Consider the following 17852-nt stretch of genomic DNA (forward strand, 5'->3'; position numbering starts at 1 on the left):
CGTGCACATGGGTGCGTGCTGGTGGATGATGATGGTAACCTGAGGTTGGGAAACTTTTTACCAGAGGTTCTCCTTAAAGGACAGGCAGAGAGCTGGAGACCGTGACTAGTTCAGGCAAGAAATAGAAGGAGTTCATCTGTATCCAAGGTTGGTGTTGTACACAGAAAGAGATGGATGGATTACGAGAGAGGGGGGTGAGAGTAGAGATGAAGAGGAGATGGACTCGACGGAGGATGAGAAATGAGAAAAGAAGCATGGTGGGGTGGGAGGAAAGGCCACATTCGCTGGCAGATGACAACAACAGCTTATATTTACGGGCGCCTCCTACCGACAAGGCTGCTGTAAGTCCCATGCCTGGCTGTGCCCATCCATACTTCCCAGTCCCGCCCCCCCCCCCCCCCCCGCCGCCGCCCCCTGCCCGGGAGACACATGCTGTGGTCATGCCCATTTCACGGATGAGGAAAGCCAGCTGCAGAGAGGTTAAGTCACTCGTCCAGGGCCACACTGCTGGGAAGAGCTAGAGCTAGGATGCAAAGTGGGCAGCCTGGCTCCAGAATCCATGCTTGTGTCCCCCACACTCTACTGTCCCTTTAAGCAAGGACTCCCAGGAGGCACGTGCACAGCAGCGCGCACAGCAACAGCTGGACGTACGCGCACAAGGACGTGCACGCTGTACGGAGTGTCTTTTCAAGTGGATCTTTCATCTCCTCACTTTGGAAACGCAGGAGCTCACTTCTCCCTTTCTAATCGACTGAACCACCGAGGTTCAGTTCAGGAGGAGGGGTCCCCGTGGAACGCTGCAGGCCCCCCAGGTGGGCCTGAAGTTATCCGGGTTCACTGTCTACACCATTAGTGCCCAGCTTTCCTCTGGCAGTGTAGACCTGAATCAAGAAGACGGGAAAGTTCATATATTGGAGGGAAAGTCCCCATCATTCTGTGCATTTTGATTTTGTAACTAATTCTAGGGATCCTCTCACATTTAGAGCTTCTCATTCCCAGTACTTGGAATGAGAGGAAGAATGTTCCTCCTGACTGCATCTGTGCTCCTAGAAAAGTGAGTGTACAACTTGGAGTCAGGCCCTGACCAGCAGAATCCTTGTCCCGTGTGTCGTCAGCAGAGGGCTGGTGAACCCTATTCACCCTGGGGCCCTATTTCCCAAGAGCACAGTCCATGTGGGATCTTGACACAAAAAACAGCCTGTCTGAACAGAGGCAACTGACTGATTGCTTCTTGGGGGCTCAGATGAAAGCTGGGAAGTGTGCTCAATTGGAGAGGAGTGTTCTTTTGGTTTAATTAATTGCTGACGTGGACACGAGAGGTTGCAAGTTCAGGGTTGACATCACTCAGGCCCTCGGATAAGGAATCTAAGCCAGTGATTTGCTGGTTGCTTAATAGCACCAAGCACTGCCTTAATGCAAGTCAAGGGCACTGACAGGCTTTTGATTTGCTGATTAACTTTTTAGTACTTAAGGTAGAATGTGACTGTCCTTTCCAATCGTAGACCACATCTTGCCTTTCAAGGGGCCCTGGGGGATCTGTTTTCCTGTCCTGACGCTGAGGGCCAACCTGGAACTGCACTGGGACTGCAGGCTCCAGCCTTGTAGCTCTGTTTGTCTTGGAGTTCCGTCAAGCAGGGCAGGATGGAACGCTCTACTTGAACACTGAAGATGTCAGGCCCACCCCTCTGACCTTCCTCTGAGCCCAGCGGCTCTGATAAGTGGGCAGACCTTGAGCCTGGAGACCCACAGACACACTTGGATGATTTTATAGAAATCAGCCGGGCAACCTCCTGGTAGAGCTCTGAGCAGCTCCGCAGGGGCCACCTGCCAGCGCTGCAGGCATGGCCAACCGGACCAATGCCTCTACCGCATACGACAGCTACGAATACTACCTGGACTACCTGGACCTCATTCCCGTGGATGAGAAGAAGCTGAAGGCCAGCAAACGTGAGTCCCGAACTGGGAAAGCTGGCCAGGCAGAGGCTGGGAGTGAGTCCCGAACTGGGAAAGCTGGCCAGGCAGATGCTGGGGGTGAGTCCCGAACTGGGAAAGCTGGCCAGGCAGAGGCTGGGGGTGAGTCCCAAACTGGGAAAGCTGGCCAGGCAGAGGCTGGGGGTGAGTCCCGAACTGGGAAAGCTGGCCGGGCAGAGGCTGGGGGTTGGCCCAAATGACTTTTCTCCATTCACTTAAGAACTACAGCAGATGCCCACCGGGAAGCCAGAATATGACTTGAGCTCGTGGATATAAGGGAATGGCGGGGGGCGGCGGGTGTACCTGTTATCTTCTGTAATAAGTTTGGAACTAACCTCCTGAGAAGCTAAGACACTTTGGGAGCAGAATCTACTGGTAAGATAGATTTCTTGATAGAGTTAGATTTGTCTGGGGTTCCAATAAGCTAGATGAGTTTCTTCAAATTGCAGATTTCACGTTTTCTGTTGTCTCTATACAGATGTGGGAGAGAGTTACTGTGTCCACTCCTAAGATGTGTGACTTACTAATTCTTATTAAAATACCCACCAGTGCTTCATCTTCACAGTCTCAGGAAGGACAACCAGAGAAGTAAACATCCTTTTCCTCCTTGCCCCAGCCCAGCCTTTATCTCTTGCGTAACTTGGTACTTTGTCAGCGATCTCCTCTGATTATTCCAGCTAGTCAGTCAAGATAATGAGTTGACTGAGTGAATGAACATGTAAAACAAAACAAAACAAAAACAAAGTCTCAGTTTCAGGAGCCCATCCTCTCTGCCTATTCTGAAGTCCCTTGGGTTCCTTGGGATTTCACTACCATCACACACTATGTCCTTCAAAAAATGAACGCAGTCCTTTGAAGGAACCGGATGCTTCTCGTATGAAAAGAAAGATAGTCTGTTACACACCAGCTCGAAACTGAAATTCACTCGGATGGTATCATTTAATAAAAGGAGGCAGATCCCTGGCAGGGCCCTTGGGGGAAGTCCTATAGAATGTCTGGTTAGGAAGTGTTCCTGTTTCCTGTTTCATTTACAACTTGCAGAAGCTGAGGACTTCTGTTTCATGTTTGCTGAGGACTTCCTGTATCCCTGACACTGTAGCAAAACATTTGGGGGGAAAATGATTTGGCGTGTGTTTTCTGATACAAGGTATATAATCATGACATTAAAATGCAGATTTTTTTCACCTACGACTCACAATAAGGAAGACATATAGTAATAGGGAGAAAGTGGCAGATTTGAAATCAAAGCCCACATAAGTATATTATCAAAAGTTCAGAACTTCGGGATACATATTGATCTGGACAACATGTAGATCTGCATTCAGGAAAGACTTTTTAAAATTAACACGAATTAAATAAAATTCTGGCTCCGCTTCAGACACTCCTGTCCTTTCGTATGCCAGACACCCCTCTCAGCCACCACCTGGGCTCCAAAGAGTCTCCCAGCTGCTTTGGGTGGGAGGACCGTTTGCAACTCTAGAATCTTAGAACACATGATCTCAGTCCTCTGCCCTTCCCCCCTTACCCACAAACAACTTCCGTTTCTGACAAAAACGGCTGGTGTTCTCTAAATTGTGTATGAGGTTTGAGATGTTCTTTCTTGCACACTTGAACTAGAGTTGGAAGTTTACAACCTGGGGAGCTAGAAATGAGATCAAATAAGAAATTCCTCCTCAAACTCCCAAACCCAGTAAAGATTATCTCAGCGAGGAATCTCACCAGAGAGACAAGTCACCGCCTTACCACCCCCCAGACAAGCTAGATGTTGGCGGCTTTTGACTCCTACAGGCGGAAGCCAGTTGCTGGGTCATCTCTCCCATGAAGAGTAAACATCGATTGGTATTTTCATAGCAAGGATTCAAGTTATGCATCTTAGGGGACTGACAAAATAACTCTCCCATATCTGCATACAGACAATAGAAAACATGATATCTACAATTTGAAGAAACTCACCCAGCTTATTGGAACCCCAAACAAATAAATTAAACTCTATCAAGAAATCCATCTTAAGGAAATTCCCTGGCGGTCCAGTGGTTAGGACTCGGTGCTTTCACTGCCGAGGGCGCCAGGTTCGATCCCTGGTCGGGGAACTAAGATCCCACAAGCCATGTGGTGGTGTGGCCAAAAATTAATTAACTAATTAAAAAAATAAAATAAGAAAAATTTTAAATCTCATTTATTTTTTTAAAAATCCATCTTAAAAGAATATTCTGTCTCAAAAGTATCCTAATGTCTTAGAATGTTAACTCCAGATTTATTACAATGGATATCAGATACCATTTTATACCCAACCCCTAGATATCAGGAATCTTTGACACCCACAGGGAGAGGTGCTCCTTCTGGGATCCTTTATTCCTGTTTGCAGGTGGATTCCCAACCACTGCGCCACCAGGGAAGCCCTGACCACATTTTTTAAATATATTTTTTAAAGGTTGATATGCTCCTTAATAAATGACTTCACTCTACCAGTCAGAAAAAAATCAGTGTTAACGTTTTGGTGCCTAGCCAATTAGCGTGGTTCTGTGTCCGTATCCTCATGTGCACACAGGCACATACACACGTGCATGCCTGGACATACACACACACCTATACACCCACATACAATTGCACTCCTACTTTGTGTGCTGTTTTGTAATGACTCCTGCCTGGAGCTGCTGAGGGGAAACTGAGAACTCCCTTGGGTGCCCTCTCTCCTCCCTGGGCCTGTCTGTAACTGTATGAGGCTGGGTCCAGTGGGTGCTCAGCAGAGCTCAGGTGGGGAGGACAGGCCACCGAGCTTGTGGGAAGTTGTGTTATCAGCTGGTGACAATGACTCCATTTTCTGGTCCCTTTGGAAAACATCAACATACAAGCTTATCTCCTTCTGCCCCCTGGTTTCAGTCTCTCTCCATCTTCACTTCCATCTCCTCAATCTCTTCTTTCTCTTGCTGCCGTACTGAGGGCGACCAACCTTCTAGGTTTGCCCAGGACTGTCCCATGGATGCATATTGAGAAACCCAGGCACATCGGATGGTCACCTTAATTCTCCTCTCCTTCCTCAAGCCCCACAAACATAGGAACAGGGCTGCCACTAACCCCCATGGTAGAGAAAAATTAGAAAAAAGCCTCCTCCTTTGGGCACACAGCTAATCACAACCCATTCAGGTGGGGTCCCTTGAGCAGTGTGCAGCCTGTGTAACTGTTCACGGCGTCCCTGCATAGGAGGGACTCCAGGCTCAACCATGTGCCCTTTGCTCATTTCCCTGCCCCTGCCCTCCCCAATAGGTCTAAGCCCCCTTTTCCTCCTGGTAGTCCCTCTGAAATTAGGAACTGTCAATTTTATTTTCAATCTTTTCAAAGACATCCACTTCCGCACCAGAAACACTCCATACCTTTTCCCACCTTCTGGCCATTGCTCATGATTAATTCAACAATCAAAATTCTGTACTATACATTACACGTCAGACAGTTGCACTGGGAGCTGGAAGTATAAAAGCAAATGGACTAAATCCATGTCCTCGATTTTTTTTTTAACAACTTTTTTTTTTTTTTCCCGGTACGCAGGCCTCTGACCGTTGTGGCCTCTCCCATTGCGGAGCATAGGCTCCGGACGCACAGGCTCAGCGGCCATGGCTCACGGGCCCAGCCGCTCCGTGGCATGTGGGATCTTCCCGGACCGGGGCACGAACCCGTGTCCCCTGCGTCGGCAGGCGGACTCTCAACCACTGCACCACCAGGGAAGCCCAACAACTATTTTATTTTATTACCATGTTGATCTATTTTGTGATGATGTATTTCCAAGTAGGTTACAGACCTCATGACACTCCTCCACCAAATTTAGGAAACTATTAAAAGTTAGGACATCACAGTACATCTAAACTCTTCAACAATTATTTCTTAGTATCATCTAATCTCCGGTCTATATTCAAATGTTCCCAGTTCCCCCCAAATGTGCATGAGAGCTATTTTGTCCACTCCATGCTGATGAGCTGCGTCTGGTCCCTGGAGTCTCTCTTAGTCTAGACCAGACCCCTTTTGTAGATGACACTGGCTCAAGGAAGAGATCAAGCAGGTTACTCTGTTGATCCTCAACTGTCCCGTCAAGTGGGAGATACTGATCAGTAATAAACGTTTATTCAGTTAACGGTGTTAGGCTGGAGATTTGCAAAAGTTGCCCACAGAGCACAGGGAAGGACACCTGTGAGGTGAAGGAAGGCTTCCCAGGGAAGATGTGGCAAAGCTGAGTCCAAAAAATCGATTAGAATTTGCCTGCTACTCAGGGGGCTGGCGCAGGGTAGAGAACAGTTACTCTCCTGTAGGTAAAAGATGTGTTTCCGGGACGGTGTTTTGGGAAGGGTGACAAAGGATGAGCTCCGGATCCCCGGGGGCCAGGTTCTTGCAGGCCAGCCTTGGAGGATCCCTGTAAACTGCAGGGAGTCATTTAAAATTGTAAGCAGGGAAGAGACAAGGGCCGATTTGCTTGCTAAGAAAATGGCTCTGGTGAACATATAAATGTGAGGGTCGGTAGGGTAGTGGTGACACGTGGGCAGGAAACAGCCATGTGCTGGGGCTGGAAGCATAAAGTTGAAAAGATCCCTACCCTTAGGAGTTCACAGTATAGGAGGGAGCGGCCGCATAAATGAACGAATGAGCGTGCTCCGGTGTTACAGCCATGGGAATAGAAGTATGTGAGGCTCAGAGAGGCCAAGTGACTTACTTAATGTCACGCAGCTGACTAGTCACAGAGCCACGACCTAAATTCCAGCTCTGATGCCTCAGGACTCTTCCCAGGACACTTTTCATGATCAGGGGGCAGATTCTCACCAGGATGTCAGATCCAGCAGAGCAGGAACCTTTGTCCACCTCTCTCTCTCTCTCTCTCTTTCTCCCCCACGAGCTCCTAAATAGTGCCTAGCACACAGTAGGCACACAATAGCTGTTTGCTGAATGAATGAATAAACTAATGTGAAGTAGGCTGCTCTTGCACACATTATTAATTTTTATGATGAATATTTGCACCAATTATCAATTTATTGCCTCTCAGCTCTGAATGCGCCCTTCAAAATAGGCTCTGTGATCAACGATGGAATTTTCTTTAAAGTGAGCACGTGTTAGGCTTTCTCAGGAGAGGGCTCTGGAGGGCACCGCTGGAGCACCGGGGCTGGGGGTTCAGCAGTGAGGGCGTGGGGACGTCTGGGGGAACTAGCCCCGGTCCCTGGCCCAGAACACCGTCTCCCTGAGATCTTGCAGCCTCGGTGTGGCAATAACCTCTCTGCAGCCATGTAGACAAAGAAACCAAAGCCCCCGGGCAACCTGTGGTCGGTGGGGGAGGTGCCACAACTCCTCCATCTTCCTCTCTTCCCCCTCAACACCCCCACCCACCCACCAGGCCTCCAGAGGGCTCTCCATGGTTTGTCTAGCAGCTCCAGGCAAACTCAGGCCTGGCTGAATGACCCAACCCCTCTGCCATCCAGTGGCCAAACCACATCTCCTCCAGGGAGGTCTGAACCCCTTCCAAGTTTGTCCTTCCTGGGTGTTATAGGCTGAATTGTGTCCCCCGTCCCCCCACCAAATTCTTATGTTGAGGTTCTAACTCCCAGTACCCCAGAAGGTGACAGTATTTGGAGATAAGACCTTTACAGAGGTGATTAAGTTAAAATGAGGTCATTAGGCTGGGCCGTAATCCAGAGCGACTGGTGTCCTTGTAAGAAGAGATTAGAACACAGACACACACAGGGGGATGACCATGAGAGGACCCAGTGAAAGACAGGCCAAGGAGAGAGGCCCCAGAAGAAACCGACCCTGCTGACACTTTGGTCTTGGACCTCCAACCTCCGGAACTGTGAGAAAATTAATGTCTGTAGTTTAAGTTACCCCAGACGTGGTACTTCGTTACAGCAGCCTGTATTAGTCCTTTCAGTCTGCTATAACAAAGTACTATAGACTGGGTGGATTAAAAACAACAGAAATTTATTTCCCACAGATCTGCAGGCTGGGAAGTATGCAACAGACACATAGGGAATGCCCTGGGTTGTCTCCATGGACTCGAGGGCAGGGCACCCTCTCCTACAAGATGAGGGTCTTGGGGGACTCCTAATACTATCCACTGTCTCTAAAGAAAATTCCTCAGAGCTAAGCATCACCAAGTCAGATTTTAAGTAGTCAAGCCCTGTCTTGGTCTCCTTGGGCTGCTATAACAAAATATCACAGGCTGGGTGGCTTCAATAACAGATATTTATTTCTCACAGTTCTGGAGGCTGGAAGTCCAAGATCAATGTGGCAGTAGATTCTCTGTCTGGTGAGCACTTGCTTCCTGGCTTGTAGATGGCCACCTTCTCTTTGTCTGCTCACAAGGCCTTTCCTTGGTGCAAATGGTGAAAGAGTGTATGTGTGTCTCTTTCTCTTCTTATGAGGTCACTAATCCTAATGAGGGCTTCACCCTCATGACCTCATCTAACTCTAATTACCTCTCAAAGGCCCCACGTCCAAAAATCATTGCACTGGGGATTAGGGCTTCCACATATGAATGGTGGGTAGGAGACACAAACATTCAGTCTATAGTGGCACCTTTGTCTTGGCCATCAGCTGAAGCAGACAGAGAGAATTCACTATGCACATCCTGTCTCCTAGATATATTTCAAATCAGATCTGGCTGTGTATGCTATTTTGTACCCTGCTCTTACTGACCTCACAGTATTTTCTTTTCCCATGTTGTTAAATATTCTTTCACAAAAATTTTGCAAATAGCTGCATGGTGTTCTAGAAATATGTATCTTTGAGCATATAGAATGTTTCCAGAATGTTGCTCTTATAAGCAGTGGCCTTGGGGAGAGAAGAACTTCTTCCACTGTTGTGTGTTAAGTAAAGATGTCTCGCCTATTTCTGTCCTTAGTATTTGAATTCAAAAAAGTTCACTAAAAAAGAAAAAGCCTAAAAAATGCAAAAGCAGCAATGTTCCTCATCCAATCTCTGTGCTCCCGTTATCACTGTGTCACTTTTGTTTTCTGTGATGATCAGCAAAAGGCAGCATTGGGCAGTCTCAGGGATGCTCTGTTACCTGGCTTCGAAGGTACAGTAAGGTAAGCGTGAGTCCAGGTGAGGGGGGACAGAGGTCAACCACAGCAAGCAGGTGACCTCCTTTACTGACAGATGTGACTTTCTCTCCCTGCCAGTTCCTCTGGGCTGGATCGCCAACCCAGTCAAACAAATCAGAAGGCATCATATCCCAGGTCTCTGCAGGGGTGCGCATCAAAGACAGAAAGATGCTGGGAATGCTTTGGGCAAAGAGGCAAAGCTCTCGCTCAGATCGTCTCACTAGAAGGTCACCTAGGGCAGCTGGTAGACATGGTGAAGTCCAGGCTGGGTTCAACTCCTGTGTCAAGTAGAGAAGACAAAAATAGAAGACAAAAATCCCCGAGCTCATGTGTTAACCTAACAAGCAGGAAGGATTTTAAGATTTTTGTGTTCATGCCCAGACAGTGCAATTTATTCCATCATGGTTGGGCAGATAATTGGAAACGTCTAGGGATTTAGATATACTTTTATGAGCATTGAGTGCTGACTTGAAGGCTGTGGGTTGCCCTTTCCCAGGATGGCTTAAAATCTGGTGTGATTCTGTTACAGGGACGTCACAAGGATTGTTACCCTTGTGATTTTTCAGACGTGGCTTCTGTTTCACGGAAAGGTTAAGAATCTTCCCAACACTGTCAGAAAGGTGGAAAATGCAAATCTGTTTCCTGAGACCCTGCCTGAACAGACTGATGACACGTTTGATCTTCTATTTGTTCCCTTTTCAGCGGCTAAGCTTAGGAGAAAAAAACAGTCCCATATTCCAGTCTTATAGCAACCATACAGATTATTTTAATACCATGAGTCTCCAGATGCTACTCAAGTACTCCCTTGCAGGGAGGAGTGGGATGAGTTGATTTTCCTTGGGTAGTGTCTGGCTTTACGGCTGTATTAGTTACCTCTCAGGTCAGTATGTCTTCTTCCTTTAATTAGAGGTTAGGAAGAATTCGTCATGGCCCATATTGACTTCTGCTGATGCACTGCTTCTGGCGGCTTCAATAATAAGGCAGTCTGGTAAGCTGGGATGAAGTGAGAGAGTGGCATGGACATATAGACATCATCAAATGTAAAATAGGTAGCTAGTGGGAAGCAGCCTCATAGCAGAGGGAGATCAGCTCGGTGCTTTGTGACCACCTAGAGGGGTGGTATAGGGAGGGTGGGAGGGAGACGCAAGAGGGAGGAGATATGGGGATATATGTATATGTATAGCTGATTCACTTTGTTATACAGCAGAAACTAACACACCACTGTAAAGCAATTATACTCCAATAAAGGTGTTAAAAAGTAAATAATAATAAGGCAGTCTATTCATCTGCTTCTCTGACAGCTAGGAGAGGAAAAACACACCACTAACCAATCTCTTCTGAACACAATGCATAGACTTCAGGGTAGAGATTGAACAAAGGACCTCTATATAACTCTTCTCTTTTGGTCGGAGGGATGAAGTTCAGGTTACAACTTTAATTATGATGTTTAAGTCTTCAGCAAATGGTCAGTTCCATGGACGTGACGTAAGCAGTGAAAGTGATTTTTAAACAAAGATATGAGTATGTTTACCTTGGAACAAATTTCCCATCTAGCTAGCCCCATGTGGAGCTGCCAAACTTGAATGAGTCTGTCATTGCTCAAAAACTGCTTGGAACTCTTACTTTGGAAATGACTTTGGTGGCCATGACACATTCTATGAAATGTCCACAGAGATAAATTATGTATGTGGATTTGCTTCTGAGAAATAGTTAAGAATCACCCAGAAACCAATCAGGTGAATGGACTTAAGCTGATTGATACCAGCTGGGTGTCAAAAATAAAATATCTCATAAAGTAGCAAAATTGGTGTGTGTGTGTGTGTATGTGTCCTTCAAGGTAATTGCAAAAGAAGAATTTATAAATGTTTGATCATCGTATGTATTTTAGGAAAATTTAGATGACTGTGGAAGAGAGCAGATGATTATTTTGAAGGTCCGCATTCATTTGGATTTGTCAGTTTTGATATGTTCATTTAAAAAGTCAATTTTTTTACAGATTCAATAGAGAAAATTGGTTAAATTAACAGAGTTCCAGATAAAACAGATGTTGATTTCTCTTTCATGTACAAGTTTGAAGGATGGGATGGTATGTCAGCTCCATGAAATCTTCAAGAAGTAGCTTTGTTCTAGCTCATATCTCTGCCATCCCTGCCATCCGAGCCTGGCTCTAGCCATCACATCCATGTTCTGGGCAACAAAATGGAGTAAGGGCATAAGAAGGGACATGGGTTTTAGAAATCCAGCCATCTCTGCAGAAGGACTCCTAGAACCGTCTTGTAACAGCTCCACTCGCATCTCATTGGCCAGAACCTTGTCTCATGACCCTACTAACTGAAAGGGAGGCTGGGAAATGTAGTCTTCATGCCAGGAAGCCATGTGATCTGCTGAAGGAGGGGTTCTATTACTATGGAAGCATGTGAAAGCACACATTAGGATTGACAGCCAGCAGTCTATGCTACAATTACCTTCACTCATAGCTTACATTTTAGTGAGCTTGAAGGATACTGTGATATTACTTGCCACAAAGCCCTCGTAACTGAAATAATATTAGTTCTATTTATACATTGGTTCACGACCATTAAACAAGGAATTGTGCCATGTACATTGCATATACATATTATTTTATTTAATTTGCCTAACAGCCAAAAAACACATACTATTATCCCCATTTAACAGATAAGGAGTTTATCTGTTAATAAATTTAGAGATGTAAAAAAGATTGCCTGAGATCCAAAAGCTAGGAAATGACCAAGTCAGAATTTGTTAGCCTCCAGAGCCTAGGCCCTTAACCCCGTTATTATTCCCCAAGAAGGGAAAAACCTTGGGGTTCATTTTATTCTAGGGCCTTGGAGAAGAGGGAAGGGAAGGGGAGTTTTCCGTGGCTGGACCAGTTTCCTTGTCAAGCCAGCCTGGTGCTCCTTGTTGTAAAGACAAGCCCATGGATGTTTAAACATTTCCAACACTGGGGAATGACAGCTCTCACCCTTGGTACAAAACGTTCTCTCAAGCACTTAGGCTGAACCTTCAGGAAGAAGAGGAAAAAACCCTATTTTCTTGGTCGTGTTTTTCAACAGAACACGATGAAATAGAATGTGGTACAGGAAACAGCTAGTGGCTACTGTTCGCCTTTTTGGTCTGGCGAAATGAAAATTTCACTTCTCTGAAGACGCTGTGTTCTGGGAGCGGTAACGTCTCATTTCCTGCTCAGCGTCTGGAGATAATGACCAAGGGCTGGGACAGAGAGCGTGAGCCTGGGGGAGGGGAGCCTGGGAGAGGGGAGGGGGCGTCTCAACTGCTCAGCTTTGGGGGCTGTTTTCTTAGAGGCTCTGACGGAACTTACGTAGGTGCCAAAGACCTCAAATCCTGCATTACTTTTATGAAAGTAAAAGAGCGTTAGTGTCTGCAGAAATCTGAAACTTCCTTATACAATAAAAATCCCAAACCATATTTTCTGAAAACATACATACTCTTATACTTTGAGGGTTATACAATAAATTGGGACTCTTTGGGACACAGTTGAACCGAAGCAGGTATTGTGGAATAATACACAGTGAGCAGGCAAGGAACACTAAGGAAGTCAGAGGCTTCTTTTTTTTTTTTTTTGCGGTACGCGGGCCTCTCACTGTTGTGGCCTCTCCCACTGCGGCGCACAGGCTCCGGACGCGCAGGCTCAGCGGCCATGGCTCACGGGCCCAGCTGCTCCGCGGCATGTGGGATCCTCCCGGACCGGGGCACGAACCCGTGTCCCCTGCATCGGCAGGCGGACTCTCAACCACTGTGCCACCAGGGAAGCCCCAGAGGCTTCTTTTGATTGACGTATACACACTACTGTATATGAAATAGATAACTAATAAGAACCTACCGTACAGCACAGGAAACTCTCTACTCAATACTCTGTAATGGCCTATATGGGAAAAGAATCTAAAAAAAAGAGTGGATATATGTATACGTATAACTGATTCACTTTGTTGTATACCTGAAACTAACACAACATTGTAAATCAACTATACTCCAATAAAATTTTTTTTAAAAAGTCCTTAAGCTTAAGACGGATGGCAACAACCTCATTTCCTGTTTCCCAGGAGCCCATAGGGCCCCTACAACAGTCTGTTGCTCTAGGGCACCCCCATCGGTTTCTCAGGTCAGGGACAGAAAGCAGAGAGGATGTGAGAGTCAGCCTGGGGGGCTTTGCTGTCCTTGCAAAGCTTTGCTGTCCTTGTCCTCTCTTCAGTGTGAGTGCCGAGTTGCTGATGCATTACTAGGTGGTGGAGGTCCAGGATTCTTTTTGCAGATACTGCATCTGTTCCTTATTACCTGTTTTCGACACTTTTAGGACCTAAAATCGACTCTTTCAAAGTCTCAGTTTCTCCCTCTACCTGTCTTGGATCATAGAGGGCAGTGGTAACGGTCTTTACTAAATTACTATTATTTACCCCACAAATGACTCATAGATCTCTAGTCCTCCATTCAGTTATTTGTTCATTTGTTCACCCATTTATAAACATCTTTTCATTTGAATCCATCACAAGAACATCTTTTGTTTGAACAGAACCCAGCAGAAGGCAGGGCACGGCTGGCACAGGCAGTGCAGCAGGAGTGCCGAGGATGCTGGGGGAGAGATGCAGCATCCTGAAGGGGGTCAGCGATTTCTGGTGGGCAGGTTGGCCCCCTCTGAATCCTTAACAGCCCCCAGCAAAGCCTGGCTCCTGTACGTGCTTAATACATGCCTGTTGATTACTATCCTTCAGTGGCTTCCTTTGGTCACACATGTAGGTGCCTAGCATATCCTGGTCTGGGGCATCTTGTCCTGGGGGCATGAGTGTGTCTGGGAGAAGATACTTGCAGACACTAATTATGAGCCTGGTCCTCTGTGCCCAGAGCCAAACACAACCCCCAGGAGAAACTATACCCCTGCAGTTCCCTAGCAACTTGCCGAAAGTTCCAGGCCCAGAGTCTCAGAGAAAGGAACCTCCTGACCTGCCAGGATCTACCCAGGGCCCAGAAGAGACTAAGCATCTTTCCCGTTTTCCCCGCGTACTTTCACCTCCGGCCACAGATACAGCCAGAGTAGTGGCTGCAATAGTGCTTTTTCCTCCTGCCACTGCCCCGCAGCTAGGCCTGTCCCTCGGAAAGAAAGGGACCGGCTCTTTCCACCTCTAGCAGGCTGGCCGTGGCAGACCTCGGGTGACAACTCCACAGCGGGAAGGGCCTGGCCCTTCATGCGGCAGGCTGGCACAGTTGCCTAGCGCACATCTTTTTTTCTAAGTCTCTGATCTTGGGGTCTTTGAAGGTGTCCCTAACCAGGCTGGTAGGGGCTGCAGCCCTCACAGGGGAGGGGAGGCCGTCTTGCCACGAGAAGTTGCTCACAGCTCTTTCTTCTCCCTCCCGAGAGGAAGGGAGGAGGGGAAATCCATTCTCTGATCATCAGTAGCAGCTGAAAAAGCAAACCCATGAGGTGTCACCCAACTTCATTCACTGTTTTTTCCCCTCAATAAGCCCCCTAAACTCACCGAGAGGCCCGTGGCCCTGGGAAAAACGCCAGGTCCCTGCTGCTGCCCGTTTCCTTCCCAAGGTTATCATTAATGGAAAAATCTGCCCCCGTACCTCCACCCCCCATCACAGCCAAGAAGACTTAGCCCCAGAGCCCCATCCCCACAGCACATGGGGGCCCTTGCTTCCCGGCCGTGGGCCCTGTGACATCACACTGACGTGGAGACACGTGTCTGCCTCCCACAGATTCGATCGTCATCGCCTTCTGGGTGAGCCTGGCAGCTTTCGTGGTCTTCCTGTTCCTGCTGCTTCTGTCCATGTCCTGGCCAGCCTCCCCGCAGACGAGGAAAGTAAGGACAGGCGGAGGTATGTGGTAAGTGGCCACGTGAGGGGCTAAATAGGGGGTACCCGTATGTCCCAGGTGGAATATTATTTGGCCATAAAAAGGAATAAAGCCCTGATTCATGCCACAACGTGGATGACCCCTGGAAACACTGTGCTACGTGAAAGAGGTGAGGCACTGAAGACCACACGTGGTGTGATTCCCTGGATGTGAAATGTCTAGAAGAGGCAAACCCACAGACAGGAAGCAGATTAGCGGTTGCCCAGGGCTGGGAGAAGGCAGAGTAAGTGGGGCTGACTGCTAAGGGGCACAGGGTTTCTCTGGGGCACGAGGTAACTATTCCAACATAGATTGTGGTGATGGTCGCACAACTCAGGGAACGTACTAAAGACCATTGAATTATAAACTTTAAACGGGTGAACTTTGTGGTGTGTAGACCATAACTCAGTGAAGCTGTTGAAGACCATGAAGCGGAAGTTAAATTGGAGGCACAATCTATGCATTCCAAGTAGCCACTAGAGCCGAGCTCGTTGTATGTTAATTCTCCTGTGCTACGCAACTGGCCTCCTGCACCCAACTTTCCCTTCCAGCTGAATCCGCCCAACACAGCCACCGCCGTCCCAAGGACAATGCTTACAAGGGGCCCTATACCCCCTCTCTCCCTGCCATAGCTCCTGGGACCAGGGGTGGGCAACCAACCCAGAGATGGCTGGTCCAGGGCTGGCCACTGCCCCTAGAGACACATGGCCTGGCAGGGGAGCTGGGGCCACGAGGCACTGAGGGGGCCAGAGGAAGATGGTGGCTGGGTACCATGATGGACCAAGAACTCCTGGGATGTGGGAACCATGAGTCAGCACAGGCAGCTGGGAGCAGGGAGAGGTGGGCAGAGCTGTTCTGAGAGGAGGGGAAGAGGAGCCTCCAAGCCCCTGAAAGAATCAGAGGGCAGCCCCCCTGCCTGATGGGGTCCCCCTGCCAGTTCCCCGAGGGCCTGCGGATTCACAGACCTGCCTGGAGGGGCCTGTCTCTCCTATCCCCTCGTCCACCCGCCCTGTCCATAGTGTCTCATGCACCGGGTCTACACACACCAGGTCATTCTGGTTCCCTTGGTCACATGTGGGAGGCGGGGACCAGCTTTCGAGCAATGAAGAAATCCATTCTTTCAGTTTTCAGAACTCACATTGAAGCTAAGCAGATTTTTACCCCCAAGAGATCCCCGAGGGACAAACTAATGAAATTGACTTTCTTTTCTACTCTTCTGCGGTGACTTGGAACAAGCCCTGTGCTAGGGACAGTTTGCGAGGATACTCAGCTACCTCCCAGCGGAAGGTTCCCCAGCCTGGTGGGCACAGGGGTTTTAGCATCTTCTGGGCTACAGTTTTACCACAGGGCAAAATAATGACGCTCTTTGTCCTGACTGGCCGCATGGCTTACTACAGAAAATGCTCTCCAGGAACTTTGTGACAAGGAATGCTCAGGACTGCCAAATAGATCCTTAGTTAGACTTAGGAAAGAGAATGCTGAGCTGCTTCCCAAAGAGTCGTTCTTTCCATGATGGAAAAAAAAAAAAAGATTGTGCTAGCATCATTTGAGTCATCTGGAAGGAGGGCTTAGCTCCCTCGTGCTCCCTTCCTGGCCTTCTTCATTCACGTTCCAATTATAACCACATCTGAACTAGTTCTCTAGCTTAGACAGCTATCGGTACATGGCCTCATCTCATCCTGATACCCACAAGGCAGTTATCATCCCACTTCACTAATGAAACTAAAGGCAGGCGGGATGTGTCCTGTGCCCCCAGCACCTCGAGTGCAGGAGGGTCCATCCAGGGAGGATGGATTTCTGGCTCAGATACAAGTTGGCATGAGGTACGGACACGAGATGAGCTACACTCAAACACGTGGATGGACGGAAGGTCAACCTCCCCCCCTCCCATCCGCCCACCCCTGCCTCCACCAGCTGTGAATCTGTGACATGAGGTCAGAGGGAAAGCCCCAAGGTCAGGGTCACCATCGAGCACTTCCTCTTCTCTTCCATTTCTCCACTGTGGTAGCCTTGGTGAGCCAGGATGAGCCCCCCCCCCCCAGCCCTGGGCCTGCTTCCCCGGCAGAGGGGCTCTCGCCCTGTGACTCTCCCCTGCAGGCTTTGGCCAGGCAGGAGGGTGCAGCAGGGAGTCCCCTCCCCAACCCGGGGAAGGACAGTTCTCTGGGCAGCTTGGACGCTTCCTTCCCTCTGCTCTGTCCGCAGGAACAATGCCCAGCACCACCCAACGTGCCCCTGGAGTCTCGGCCTCAACCTCCCCTTCTGTGTCTGGAAGCAACCCCAGCACCACGGGGCCCCCCAGGGGACCCCGCTGCCTCTACCGAGCTCGGTCGAGGAACCAGGTGGCAGAGCGTCGGGCCCCGTCCAGCAGCTGCAGCAGGAGAGTCCCTCCACCTCGGCCCCCTTCCACCCCCCAGGGCCACCCTGCTCTTCTCTGGGAACTGGCCCTCGATGGGGACCCGCACGGCACCAGCTGATGTCAGGAACTTCAAGCCCAGTGAGCCTCCCCTGCAGACAGAACCTCTCGACAGTAGAACCAACAACCCAAACCAGGGCCATTGCTGAGTGAGCCGGGGAACTCAAACCAACCTGGACACACACGTGCCCTCTGAAAGCCTGGTTACAGGTAGCACGATGTGCAACTAGGTCAAGAATGACTGTACAAGGGGGCGCATGTATGCATTTACCCAAGGCTGGCAACAGCCCATCTGGCCGAGGGAGGAGGCCCCAAATATTGCTCGTTTCCTTTAGTGCACTTAACCTGCCTATTTACTGCTCATGCTGCTTTGGGAAGGATAGAAAAGTAAAATATGTATGAATTAAGATTAAAAACTATTCACTGATCTCTACCATGTCACTTCATAGTTTCTGCTATTACTTCTGCAATGTTTTTTTTTATCAACTCTGAGTTCGCTGGCTGATCTGCACCTTCTTTAGGA

General features: G+C 48.5%; 1 protein-coding gene across 2 annotated transcripts; it reads left to right on the forward strand.

Moving 5' to 3' along the window:
* Nucleotides 1-1623: 1623 nt before the first annotated feature.
* Nucleotides 1624-17749, forward strand: MRAP (melanocortin 2 receptor accessory protein). 2 transcript variants are annotated; one of them, XM_067737302.1, is made up of 3 exons: nucleotides 1624-1947; nucleotides 14781-14907; nucleotides 17119-17749. In XM_067737302.1, exons 1-3 carry the CDS (start codon nucleotides 1842-1844, stop codon nucleotides 17480-17482), a joined length of 597 nt encoding a protein of 198 aa, XP_067593403.1. In that variant the 5' UTR covers nucleotides 1624-1841; the 3' UTR covers nucleotides 17483-17749. The 2 variants fall into 2 exon arrangements, with proteins under 2 accessions (XP_067593403.1, XP_067593404.1); XM_067737303.1 differs by having other exon boundaries at nucleotides 14781-14900.
* The last annotated feature ends 103 nt before the right edge of the window (nucleotides 17750-17852 follow it).

The sequence above is a fragment of the Pseudorca crassidens genome, chromosome 5 (assembly GCF_039906515.1).
Source record: "Pseudorca crassidens isolate mPseCra1 chromosome 5, mPseCra1.hap1, whole genome shotgun sequence".
Lineage (NCBI taxonomy): Eukaryota > Metazoa > Chordata > Mammalia > Artiodactyla > Delphinidae > Pseudorca > Pseudorca crassidens.